General features: G+C 45.1%; 1 protein-coding gene across 1 annotated transcript; it reads right to left on the bottom strand.

Annotated features, from left to right (window-relative positions):
• Positions 1 to 7,452: 7,452 nt before the first annotated feature.
• Positions 7,453 to 11,456, bottom strand: LOC123181166 (uncharacterized). Its single transcript, XM_044593413.1, has 6 exons — positions 11,084 to 11,456; positions 10,372 to 10,589; positions 10,088 to 10,286; positions 9,925 to 10,010; positions 9,477 to 9,568; positions 7,453 to 8,059 (listed from the first exon to the last, which is right to left on the bottom strand). Exons 1-6 carry the CDS (start codon positions 11,180 to 11,182, stop codon positions 7,812 to 7,814), a joined length of 942 nt encoding a protein of 313 aa, XP_044449348.1. The 5' UTR covers positions 11,183 to 11,456; the 3' UTR covers positions 7,453 to 7,811.
• Positions 11,457 to 13,277: the final 1,821 nt, after the last annotated feature.

Below are 13,277 nucleotides of genomic sequence, written 5' to 3'. Positions count from 1 at the left end.
CGTTTCTGCGGCGGAGCGGAGGCTGCAACCAACTGTCCAGCGGGTGGCACATACTCCGGGAGAACAAAGACATACCCTTGTTTTTCCTCTCCGCTGCGTTGTGACTGGTTCTTCCTCTATTTGACACAAGAGTGGGCGTGCCTACGCTGGACAGACCTTGGCAGGAAGAAAACATGGAGTGCCAAACACAAATGTAAAGTGTGCGAGGGTCAGCGGCTCACCAGATAAACCATGACGTTGCTTGGTTGTAACAAGGAGGATGCTTGAGCACGTACTCAAAAGAGATGGGACTCCACCGTTCGTCTGTCCCCAGCGCCTTGTTGTCTATTTATGATTGATGAACGACTTGAGTTATAGAAGACGAACAAGGTCAGGAATCAATGTGTATGGAAGAGAAAGCACGCAGTTTGTTGAAAAGGAAAAAAGGCTACATTATGCATTGGAGAAGTTGAATCGGTAGGATCTAGTGATAGAAATCGATAGGTGCGGAGTTAATTGGCCAGAATTCATATAGTCCACGCGTTGAGGGAAACTCCACCATGAGTGTGGCACCAGAAAAAAGGATGACATGGCCCACGAATAACTCTCATTTTGCTGAGTTGGAAGCTTGCTGAGGTGGATAGCTTGCATGCTTAGATAATTACATGTAGTGGGGATCAATCTCTTAGGTATATAGGATGTGTATCACTACGATCGAGATTCAAGATACCATTCACCTTGGGTGTATGACCACAGAAGGTTTTATTCATGTAAACAGAACAACAATTATTCTCTGACTTAAATGAATAACCGGTTTGCAATAAACATGATCCAACCATATTCATGCTCAAGGCAAACACCAAATAACATTTATTTTAGGTTCAACACTAATCCCGAAGGTAGAGGGAGTGTGCGATGGTGATCGTATCAATCTTGGAATCACTTCCAACACACATCGTCACTTCGCTCTTAACTAGTCTCTGTTCATTCTGCAACTCCCGTGTTGAGTTACTAAACTCAGCAACTGAACCTGTATCAAATACCCAGGGGTTGCTATTAACACTAGTAAATTTACACATCAATAACATGTCTATCATATATACCTTTGTTCACTTTGCCATCTTTCTTATCCGTCAAGTATTTGGGGTAGTTCCGCTTCCAGTGACCATGTCCTTTGTAGTAGAAGCACTCAGTTTCAGGCTTGGGTCTAGTTTTGGGCTTCTTCATGGGAGTGGCAACTTGCTTGCCATTCTTCTCAAAGTTCCCTTTCTTTCCCTTACCCTTTTACTTGAAACTAGTGGTCTTGTCAACCATCAACACTTGATGCTCTTTCTTGATTTCTACCTTCGCCGATTTCAGCATCGCAAAGAGCTTGGGAATCATTTTCGTCATCCCTTGCATATTATAGTTCATCACGAAGTCCTAGTAACTTGGTGATAGTGACTAGAGAACTCTGTTAATCACTATCTTATCTGGAAGATTAACTCCCACTTGATTCAAGTGATTGTAGTACCCAGACATTCTGAGCACATGCTCACTAGCTGAGCTATTCTCCTCCATCTTGTAGGAAAAGTATTTGTCAGAGGTCTCATACCTCTCGACACGGGCATGAGTCTGAAATACCAATTTCAACTCTTGGAACATCTTATATGCTCCGTGGCGTTCAAAACGTTTTGAAGTCCCTGTTCTAAGCCATAAAGCATGGTGCACTAAACTATCAAGTAGTCATCATACCGAGCTTGTCAAACGTTCATAATGTCTGCATCTGCTCCTGCAATAGGTCTCTCACCTAGCGGTGCATTAAGGACATAATTCTTCTGTGCAGCAACGAGGATAATCCTCAGATCACGGACCCAGCCCACATCATTGCTACTATCATCTTGCAACTTAGTTTTCTCTAGGAACATATCAAAAATAAAACAGGGGAGCTATACGCGAGCTATTGATCTACAACATAGATATGCAAATACTATCAGGACTAAGTTCATGATAAATTAAGTTCAATTAATCATATTACTTAAGAACTCCCACTTAGATAGACATCCCTCGAGTCATCTGAATGATCACGTGATCCAAATCAACTAAACCATGTCCGATCATCACGTGAGATGGAGTAGTCTTCAATGGTGAACATCTCTATGTTGATTATATCTACTATATGATTCACGTTCGACCTTTCGGTCTCTAGTGTTCCGAGGCCATGTCTATACATTCTAGGCTCGTCAAGTTTAACCCGAGTATTCCGCATGTGCAAAACTGTCTTGCACCCGTTGTATGTGAACGTAGAGCCTATCACACCCGATCATCACGTGGTGTCTCAGCACGACGAACTTTCGCAACGGTGCATACTCAGGGAGAAGACTTATACCTTGAAATTTTAGTAAGGGATCATCTTATAATGCTACTGCCGTACTAAGCAAAATAAGATGCATAAAAGATAAACATCACATGCAATCAAAATATGTGACATAATATGGCCATCATCATCTTGTGCCTTTGATCTCCATCTTCAAAGCACCGTCATGATCTCCATCGTCATCGGCTTGACACCTTGATCTCCATCGTAGCGTCGTTGTCGTCTCGCCAACTATTGCTTCTACAACTATCGCTACTGCATAGTGATAAAGTAAAGCAATTACATGGCGATTGCATTTCATACAATAAAGCGGCAACCATAAGGCTCCTGCCATTTGCCGATAACTTTTACAAAACTTGATCATCTCATACAATAACGTATATCACATCATGTCTTGACCATATCACATCACAACATGCCCTGCAAAAACAAGTTAGACGTCCTCTACTTTGTTGTTGCAAGTTTTACGTGGCTGTTATGGGCTTCTAGCAAGAACCGTTCTTATCTACGCATGAAAACCACAACGATTTTTCGTCAAGTGTGTTGTTTTAACCTTCAACAAGGACCGGTCGTGGTCAAACTCGATTCAACTAAAGTTGGAGAAACAGACACCCGCCAGCCACCTTTATGCAAAACAAGTTGCATGTCTGTCGGTGGAACCGGTCTCATGAACGTGGTCATGTAAGGTTGGTCCGGGCCACTTCATCCAACAATACCGCCGAATCAAAGTAAGACGTTGGTGGTAAGCAGTATGACTATTATCGCCCACAACTCTTTGTGTTCTACTCGTGCATATCATGTACGCATAGACCTGGCTCGGATGCCACTGTTGGGGAACATAGCATGCAATTTCAAAAAATTCCTACAATCACGCAAGATCTATCTAGGAGACACATAGCAATGAGAGGGGGAGAGTGTGTCCACGTACCCTCGTAGACTGAAAGCGGAAGTGTTAGGTTAACGCGGTTGATGTAGTCGGACATCTTCACGAACCAACCGATCTAGTACCGAACGTACAGCACCTCCGAGTTCAGCACACGTTCAGCTCGATAACGTCCCTCAAACTCTTGATCCAGCAGAGGGTCGAGGGAGAGTTTCGTCAGCACGACGGCGTGGTGATGATGATGGTGATGTGATCCGCGCAGGGCTTCGCCTAAGCACTACGACGTTATGACCGGAGGAGTAAACTGTGGAGGGGGCACCGCACACGGCTAAGAGAATAACTGTTGTGCTATGGGGTGCCCTCCTGCCCCCATACATAAAGGAGGAGGGGAGGAGGCAGCCGGCCTGGAGGGGGCGCACCAAGGGTGGGAGTCCTACTAGGACTCCACTCCTAGAGGATTCGGCCCCCCCTCTTTTCCTTCTTACGGAGAGGGAAAAGGGGGAAGGAGAGGGAAGAGGAGAAGGAAAGGGGGGCGCGCCCCCTCCCCTAGTCCAATTAGGACTCCCCATGGGAGGGGGCGCGGCCACCCCTTGTGGGTTGCCTCCCCTCTCCCCTATGGCCCTTGTAGGCCCAACAATTCCCTGAGGGTTCCGGTAACCCCTCGATACTCTGAAATATACTCGAACCATTCTGAAACCATTCCGGTGTCTAAATATCATCGTCCAATGTATCAATCTTTACCTCTCGACCATTTTGAGACTCCTCCTCATGTCTGTGATCTCATCCGGGGCTCCGAACAAACTTCGGTCACCAAAACACATAACTCATAATACAAATCGTCATCGAACGTTAAGCGTGCAGACCCTACGGGTTCGAGAACTATGTAGACATGACCGAGACACCTCTCCGGTCAATAACCAATAGCGGAACCTGGATGCTCATATTGGCTCCCACATATTCTACGAAGATCTTTATCGGTCGTACCATAATGACAACATACGTTATTCCCTTTGTCATCGGTATGTTACTTGCCCGAGATTCGATCGTTGGTATCTTCATACCTAGTTCAATCTCGTTACCGGCCAGTCTCTTTACTCGTTCCATAATGCATCATCCTGCAACTAACTCATTAGTCACATTGTTTGCAAGGCTTATTATGATGTGCATTACCGAGAGGGCCCAGAGATACCTCTCCGATACTCGGAGTGACAAATCCTAATCTCGATCTATGCCAACCCAACAAACACCTTCAGAGATACATTTAGCACATCTTTATAATCACCCAGTTACGTTGTGACATTTGATAGCACACAAGGCATTCCTCCGGTATCCGGGAGTTGCATAATCTCATAGTCAAAGGAATATGTATATGACATGAAGAAAGCTATAGCAATAAAACTGAACGATCATTATGCTAAGCTAACGGATGGGTCTTGTCCATCACATCATTCTCCTAATGATGTGATCCCATTCATCAAATGACAACACATGTCTATGGTTAGGAAACTTAACCATCTTTGATTAACGAGCTAGTCTAGTAGAGGCTTACTAGGGACACGGTGTTTTGTCTATGTATCCACACATGTATCAAATTTTCGGTTAATACAATTCTAGCATGAATACTAACATTTATCATGATATAAGGAAATATAAAATAACAACTTTATTATTGCCTCTAGGGCATATTTCCTTCAAATAATAGATGTGATCCTTCTCCAAAAAAATGTTCTCTTTCTCCAATCTCATCAAGATCAGATTGCACCTTACCAATTTTAGACTAATATTTACTGGTGAAAAAATATACGCTGTATATTTATTTATTGGGACAAGATATGGTTCAGCCGGCGAATTATCACGCTCGCGTCTGCCGCCTTGGTTGCACGCCACGCGTCTCATGTGATGCGGTGGACCTAGCTCCCACGATCTCTCTTTTCTGCAACAAGGTCTTTGTTGCAAAAAAAAACTGTAACAGGACCTTACAAAAATAATTAAATTGTGGCAAGGCCTCTGTTGCAAAAAAAACTGTAACAAGACCTCTATTGCAACAAAATTTGCAACATGACCTTTGTTGCAATAAAAACTTGTTACAAGGCCTCTATTGCAAAAATAATCTGCAACTTGTTGCAAAAATATTCTGCAACTTGACTATGTTTTACAAAACTTTCTCCAACATGACCCGTGTTGCAGAAAATTACTGCAACACGACCCTTGTTGCAACTGTAGAGGGTGACGCTCGGCTTCTCACTCCACCTAATCTGACGTCTCGCAAGGCGGCGAATCTTTTAAAAATATTCGCCGGCCGACGCGTAGTAGCGACCTTATTTATTGCTACAAAATTTTAGTGCACCATTTATTCTTTTCAAAAATATCTCAGAACTGGTGTTTTTTTCTTGATGCCGCTATTTTGCTTCAATAGAACTAGCAAAAATGCCCGTGTGTTGCAATGGGAGAAGAGAATATATCACAGCCGCTGTCGGGCAACCATGGGATGTTGTTCGTCTATTCCTCACGAGATGCCAATGCCGCCCCGTGCCCTCCTCCCCTTCGATGTTGTAACAACCCAAACCTATTACTTACAACAAAGGACCTATTTTTTTGAATTACTTTCATGTTGCCAATTGTTTCTTTGACATAAAAAAAACTTCTATTCTTGTCCACTTTCATAAAGCCAATGCATAGCTCTCAAAAAATCATATGCCTTTTCTACCTCAAATCTTGGCCCCAAACATAATTCTTCTGTCACATAACCAAGCTCCACCAAACATTTTACCAAAATTTGGACATTCCTATCACCTACTTCTAGTTCAAACCTATTCGAATCAAATTCAAATATTCGAACCTTTGAAATGGAATTTTGTGGAATCACCTTTTCGCTTTCTTGGATTTTTAAAAATAATTGAGGCAATTTTCTGTTTTTAAATTTTTTTTAGAATATTTTGTTTTTAAAATGGAAATTGTTCAGCAACCGACTGGGCTGGCGCACCAAATCTCTCTCTCTCTCTCTCTCTCTCTCCCCCTAAGCCTCCCAAACCGGCGCCCAGCTAGCATCCTCTAAATGACATAGCAAGCAGCACAGGAGACCGCGCTCTTCGCGCCTCCCCAGCCTCACGGCCCTGCCGCCGCTCTGGTCGGCGAGCTCTTCGCCCCGCCAACAACCTCCCCTACCGAGCCAGCCATCCCGAGCGCCGACTTCGCCTGCGGTGTCCTCAACCTCACGGCCCTGCCGCCTCTGGCCGAGGAGCTCTTCACCCCGCTAGCAACCTCCCCGCAATCGAGCCGACCGTCCCGAGCGTCGGCTACGCCCCATGTAGGCCCACCAACCTTGAGCCCCTCTGCCCTCCGCTGCCTTCCTCTCCTGCTGATGAGAGGAAGCCCATCCCACCGGCCTACTTGCTCACGCGTCATCCTCCTCCGGCCCCGAGCCAACCAATCTCATCTGGTCCCAACTTTGCTCCAATCTGGTTGGTTGATACTCACATAACCTGGGACGCATATGAATAGCTGAGAGGCGGTTCAATTGAGCAAGGTGGACCTATTTCTATGTATTGCTATAGCTCAATTAGCCACGGCCTTTTACTACGTATGTGACATACACAGTTTTGAGCATGGATGCAGGTCCAGCCAGAACCCCAACTGAGCGAGGGAAGTAAGCCATGCGGAGGCCCTGTCAAGCCACGTACATGAAAATCTAATGCAACGTCGCACAAACAGATAGTACCAACTTGGATAGTAAAAAAATAATAAATTAAGAAAAATAATATGGATGGATGGATTTAAAAATTGGAGAAACGCACCTTGCTTTATTGGTAGGTACAGATATAGATTGGGTTACATGTCAAGGAAATGTAACTGTCACAACATACTAGCTCCGTTGCTCTGTGTGTTGCCATAAGAATACAATATGTCAACATTTTGTGCTGGATAATAGCATGCCTTTACTTACTAGTTTTGTAGGAAAATGATATCGAGGGAAAGAAACTAAATAGATGCCACTAATGAATTTGTGTCTCCACTTTGTGCCTGCGGGCGCTCGATTGCAATTGAATTTATGGTTTCTTTTGGCGCAAGTTGTGCAACTACCTCACTTTTTGATACAATTGCTTTAAAGGAGAATGAAGTTGTCATCAACTGATTCAGGTAGGCCGGGGGTTTCAACCTCCTTTTCGAAAAAAGCAAAAATAAAATAAATAAAATGAACTGATTCAGGTCCAACTGGACTCTGATGTCTCTGCAGTTTCCCAGAAAACAGGACTCTGCAAAAGCAGTTCATCCTGGGCACACAACCTCCATATATAGGCTAGTTGAGTACACATGGCGAGGCAGGTAGCTACAATATGCACCCAACCACAAGAGCTGGATATATCAGACTAGTACCAAAACTTCTGTGCACATTAGTTACATCTTCAGCCAAGAAACACAAAACCTTTCAAGTCCTGATACATTTGTTATGTGCTGCAATCAAGCCGTATAAACCTATCCCACGAATGTTAGACTCAACTTTTACGAGGGCGATACACGGTAGATGGTTTGTGCCCCTTGTCGGTGGTGTAAGCAGTTTCGACGATTTCAAGTCTGCGGGGGCAAATTAGTAGTTCACATGGGGTGAGTGACGAAGTAGTTGAAGTCATGGTGCCGGACTCCAAGCTGCTTAAGCCAGGAGTCTGCTGCGCCGAAGAGGGAGACGATCCTCTTATGATCTCCTGTCCGGGGGTTGGTCCACAGAGAGCCCTGTATCTTGTTTGCTGCGAGTCCAAACGGGGCTAGTGATACAGTGTTGGCCTTCTGGTCATTCTGTTTCCCACTGGCAGCTGAGCCATAGGTCATGGTCTCCGGTGTGTGATCTGTTCAGAAACATTAATAATGCCATCAATACAGCTAGTTGCGGTTTGGAAACAGTGTTCAAGGCATGTCACTAGGGCAGCTGTTATTAAGGACTACAGTACCAATCCCCGCAAGAAAAAGCAGGGTCAAGCTCAAAGAATTGGGTTGGTTTAGACTCTCTACTGCGATTAATTTTTTGCTGGGAAGTGGACAGCTGGTGTGCCTAAGTGCGGTTGCACACCATTGCAATCCAAGCAAGCTTGCACCATCGATAAGTAAAAGAAGTGCCTGAAAGAGCCCTTCCTTCATGGTAAAACATATAATTTTCTACCCTTTAAGAAACAACTACAGATCTCTAAGAATAACTAACAAAGTCAAGCTATGTGACAAGAGAGTCTCTTTCTCCCCTTAACTGGGGAAAGAAACTGCTAGCACCTCCTTCTCTCGCAAGCAAGTGTCTAATATACTTGAAAGCTAAGACACGGGTCCTTTTGAAACTGAAGATGAAGGTTTGGAAGCAAAATACCAAGCTGAACAAACCCTTGAAGAAAACTCTCATACTCTTGGAAGCTAAGCATCAATTGTTTGTTTGTGTGTGTGTGTGTGTGTGTGGTGGGGGGTAACATCTCATATCATACCAATTGGCAGTAAAAAACATATCTTGACATCAATGTATCTAACATGCATCTTTTCTGGAATATAGCAACATAATCAAACACGTTAAGCACAGTGTGCCTTTACCATATATACTCCACAGAATCTGAACAGTAGAAACCACTCAATCAATCGGTCTCAAGCAAGGTGATTGAGAAAGCTGCAGTTCATTTCGAGTTTCTTCTACCTAGGGCCACCAGAATGCCACTCCTCTGTTAATTATAGTTTAAACATAGACCAACGATCCAGGAAAAGGTTTCCCCAAAGTACACAACACATATTCTATGCTTGTGACCGACATACTTCTGCAGTGCATATTCTCATGTCATGTGACTGAAGCAAACCTTTGACTAAGCTAGCACACTTTTGTATTGATCAAATAGTCAAAGCCTAATATTTTAAGTGAATCAGTTCCAACTCACAGCTTGGTACAGAAGCAATGAAAGAGTGCATGTTTATAAGAGTGGTTGGGGAATGGAACTGTCGTTATGTCCCATGACCTTGCAGTCATCCTCTTCCAAGCACACTAACCCAATCTAACCGAAATCAGGAGAGAACATTCACATAGTGCAAGGTGAAATTTGACTCAGTCTCAGTGTGTCTACAGGATCATCTAAACAACACAAATGGACATCACCACGAATCTAGGATGATTAATGACTAGCATCATTGTCACAGGTCATGCAGCAATGGCACAGAGTCCTATGGAAATGATGACGTTCTTGTGTCATTAGAGATGATCAAACTAGTCTAGTTAGTGTCTTACATGCAACAGCAACATACCTTGAAATGAAGAGGAAATGGTATGGTAAGTTAGGAAGCACGCAGACAAGTCCTTCACATTGCGTTGGTAGGGAATGTGGTAGATAGGATACCTAAATATAGAAGTAGTAAAGATAAATGACAATGTCAAAAAATAACAATTATCACAGAGAACAAAATGAATAGCCGAGAAAGGATTTCTGAACAGAGAAACAACGCTTACTACCTAGACAGAAATGATGAGAGCACCACGGGTCAAACTGAACATAAACACTTCAATTCACTATGGAACTAAATAGGTACAGGTTGAGCACCACTGCTTGCAATCTATAATTACAAGCAAGGAAAATAGTATGGCCAGGCTATGCAAGCATGATTTATGAAGAAACTCTTATGTTGTGTGATTGTTTGTCTGCCAAAATTTCTTTCTTTTAAAGAATAAAACTAAAGGGGATAAGTTTGATCATACCAGGCAACTGACATCCAACTGACAGGCGAAAGGTCGACACTCTTCAGCGATGTCAACCCGGGAAAGCCCTGGGATAGTTCATATACCTGGCAGAAACAAACAGCTAAGAATAGAGATAGCACGACTAGGATAAGCTACTAGAAGATATGTCATAGAAATTCACCTTATCCATGAGTGGGATCCTTCCATAAGGAGAGCAAACTTCAAAGAACTCAAAATACAAATGGCCAGGTCGCCTCCTGTTCCCCCCTACCACGTCGCAGTTAAATGAGTCGTCAGATGTTGAACTCCAGGATCTTGACATCTTCTCATTGTCGTCATCATCGCTCCAGAAGTCCATGCCATAATCCTCACCAAAACTCCTACAGGCAAAAGAGAAAACTGGTTCAATCTCCATCCAGAAATCAACATGAAGTCAAAATCAAGCATGGTTATCTTGGTGCAGACCTGGATGCATTCAGGACTTTGTTGGTGTATAGCTGTATCCCTGACAAGTATGGGACGTAGTACTGAACCACCTTGTCCCCTCCGTGCAGCTGCACGGTGGCTCCGGCGCCGTACGCGCTCCACTCGTAGTACTGCTCCCACAGGTCGGCGAGGTTGAAGTACTCGACGCTGTCGGCGTCGGCATGGTGCCACGCGTCATTGGACAGCCGGCCATTGGTCTGGATCAACATGATGAGCAGCAGCGTCTCAGTCTCAGATTAAGACATGACAAGTATGCATAGCCTGCCTGCCTAGGGCTGAAGGGCAGTCATTAATACTAGAACAGTTGAGCAGCGGGCCGGAATTGACAAGCCAAAGGTAGGAATTTATGCCCGCAGCCGTCGCCACCGAGGACGCATCCCAATCAGGCAAGGGAAGGGAGGGAAGCACAGCTTGGCAGCAGTACCAGTAGGTAAATTATTTCTCAAAATGAACAAGGAACAAATATGTACTGGTACCAAAGTAGTAGTTGTAATTATTCAGCATATCCGGTGTGCGGGTGAAGAAGCAGCGAGCAGTAATTCAGTGGCCATGTCAGGCAGGCGGAGCGGAGGGACACAGGTGACGCGAGCGGATCAGCGGAGGAGTAATGGCGAATCCTAAAACTCCCGAGAATCGTACTGGCGCAGATCGCGTGGGCAGGCGCGGGGTTTACGGGGGAAGGGAGCGTCACCTTGGGGAGAATGTGCGTGTCGACTGTCGGGGTGGTGCAGTCGAGGAAGCGCTGCAGATTGGACGGCGGGCGGCCGTCCTCCACCCTGTGCCCGCCCATGGCCCCTCCGCGCCCACGCGCCTCGTCCTCCTCCTCCGTCCCCGCGCGAGGCCGAGCACCCCCACCGCTCTCCACGGCCGCGGCGATCGGAATCGCCCGCTCGCTCGCTCCCGAGGAAGAGGAAGGGGCCGAGCAGGAGAGGTCGGAGAGGGAGAGGGAGAAGAATCCGAAGGAACCTTGGCGCCGCTGCGCAGGAAGGCGGTGCAGGGGGAAGGATTGGCGAGAGGGGGAGTGGGAGGAGGGAGCGAGGGGGGAATGGTGGCTTTATTCGTCGGAGGAGAGGGGAGGGGGGGAAGCAGCCGCGGGGCGGGGTGCGAAACCGGCTACGGTTTGCTTTGCGCTCTGCCTCTCCCTCTCTCTCTCCTCTCGCGTTGGCCTTGTCGGACGCCAACGCAAACGCTTCCGTGCTGGCGCGCGCGCGCGGTCTCTGCTCTTCTCATCCATCCCCCCACGTCAACCCGCGGTGGGGGGCGGCGAGTCGAGCCTGTGGTGTGGTCCACTCCGGCTTAGCCGACCCGGTACCGCTAGCCCGCCCGCCCGGGCCCGTCAGGGCCGCCAGGTCTTTTTTTTTTTGAGGGAAAGGGCCGCCAGGTCGTCGCGTGTCTTCTCTGCTTCAAAAAATCCAGACTTGATCCGCAATCCTTTTCTCGAGAGGAAAATGGCAAACCGTGACGTGAATCACGTTCCAAAAAGATTTTTATTCCAGAGAGATAGATTGTGAAATAATCCATCAAAAATGAAGCGCTGGCGTCCGATAAGATAATCCGTTAGCCCGCGGGCGGACCTGACTGGATTTTTCCAGTTAAAATACTGCTTTCCACCTTTGACCCTCTGCCGTCTCGTCACGCATCTCACGTAGCCAAAGCCACGAACCGTTCAACTCGTCTACAGTACTCCACAAGGAACCCTCTCCGCAAAAATAAATAAATGCTCTGCACACAAAAGAAAAATGTTGTGCAGATAGAGGACGGAAAGTTCCCTAAAATAAAGATAGAGGACGGAAAGCCACACCAATTTTCGGCCGATCCGCCGGATACCCCACGCAATATATTTTGGCTCATTTTCTGGTGATAAACATATGCTAACTGGATTTTCTTGCCACTGATCTAATAAACATGCTACCCGCAAAAATATATATCTGATAAACATGTCTTTTCCTAATCCGTCCATTTGCCGGTGTCGTATGCCTACTTGTTTTAGGGCATGTTGTCTACTTTTGGTATTGTGATTTGATATGTGTCGTCAAGTTTTAATTTTGGTTCCCCGCAAAAAGTTTGGTTGTGTGTATCTCCCGGCAAGTAATCTTCTATTGTACTCCGTATATACCCACTCATATAACAAAAGTTAAGCTTTGTACTGTATTGCTTTGCTAGTCATTTTCATTTATGTCATTTTGTGGAAATGTGTGATTAGTTTTCTACGTACGTAGGTGGCATCTTGCTTTCTTGTGTTTCTTGTGCAAGCCGTTTTAGCTGAGGCTCATCCATTCATAAAGTAAAAAAATGATGGATTGGATAGGGTGAAAGCTATATTGATAAGATACGATGTCACAAAAAAAAAGATACGATGTGGATAACTAGAAATAGGTACAGATGGGTCATAATTATTAATTAAAATTGGTAGAACGTCCACTTTGCGGGTCTTTGGGTATAGTGTCTTGCTAATCTGACATTTGGTTTGTCGGAGTTAAAAGCAAAATACCACCACGTTTGAGGCTTCATTTGTGAAAAACTATCTGCGCATTCAGTAATTTTTTTGTAAAAAACAATGATTGAGAGATTTGGCTCATTTGATCACTTTCTGACAAGTGGGACCGAGCTGTAAGGAGTTAACTAAGCAAAAACTATTACATAGACACCCCTAAGGGCTCATTCGATTTGGAGGTAACCAAAACATAGGAATTAGGAGTAGTATAGGAATTTGATGGGATGGCACTTGCCATCTTAAGGAATTAACTTGCCTCGTTCCTACGTGTAAAATGAGTTTTGAGTGAATGTGTAGTTTCCTTCCAGAACACATGAAAATGAGTAGTATTCCTACAAAATTCTTGTACGCATTTCCTACAAACCGAATGCACATATAGGAAATTTTCCTT

Source organism: Triticum aestivum, chromosome 1D, assembly GCF_018294505.1.
Source record: "Triticum aestivum cultivar Chinese Spring chromosome 1D, IWGSC CS RefSeq v2.1, whole genome shotgun sequence".
In the NCBI taxonomy this organism is placed as follows: Eukaryota; Viridiplantae; Streptophyta; class Magnoliopsida; order Poales; family Poaceae; genus Triticum; species Triticum aestivum.
Note: the sequence above shows the minus strand (reverse complement) of the source record. Positions and strands in the feature narration are given on the sequence as shown.

Coding starts and splice junctions, on each gene's coding strand:
- LOC123181166 (XM_044593413.1), bottom strand. CDS start 11,182: ATGGGCGGGCACAGGGTGGAGGACGGCCGCCCGCCGTCCAATCTGCAG. Junction 10,287..10,371: donor AAAGTCCTGAATGCATCCAG/GTCTGCACCAAG, acceptor TTTTGCCTGTAG/GAGTTTTGGTGAGGATTATG. Junction 9,569..9,924: donor AGTTGGATGTCAGTTGCCTG/GTATGATCAAAC, acceptor TTCTATATTTAG/GTATCCTATCTACCACATTC.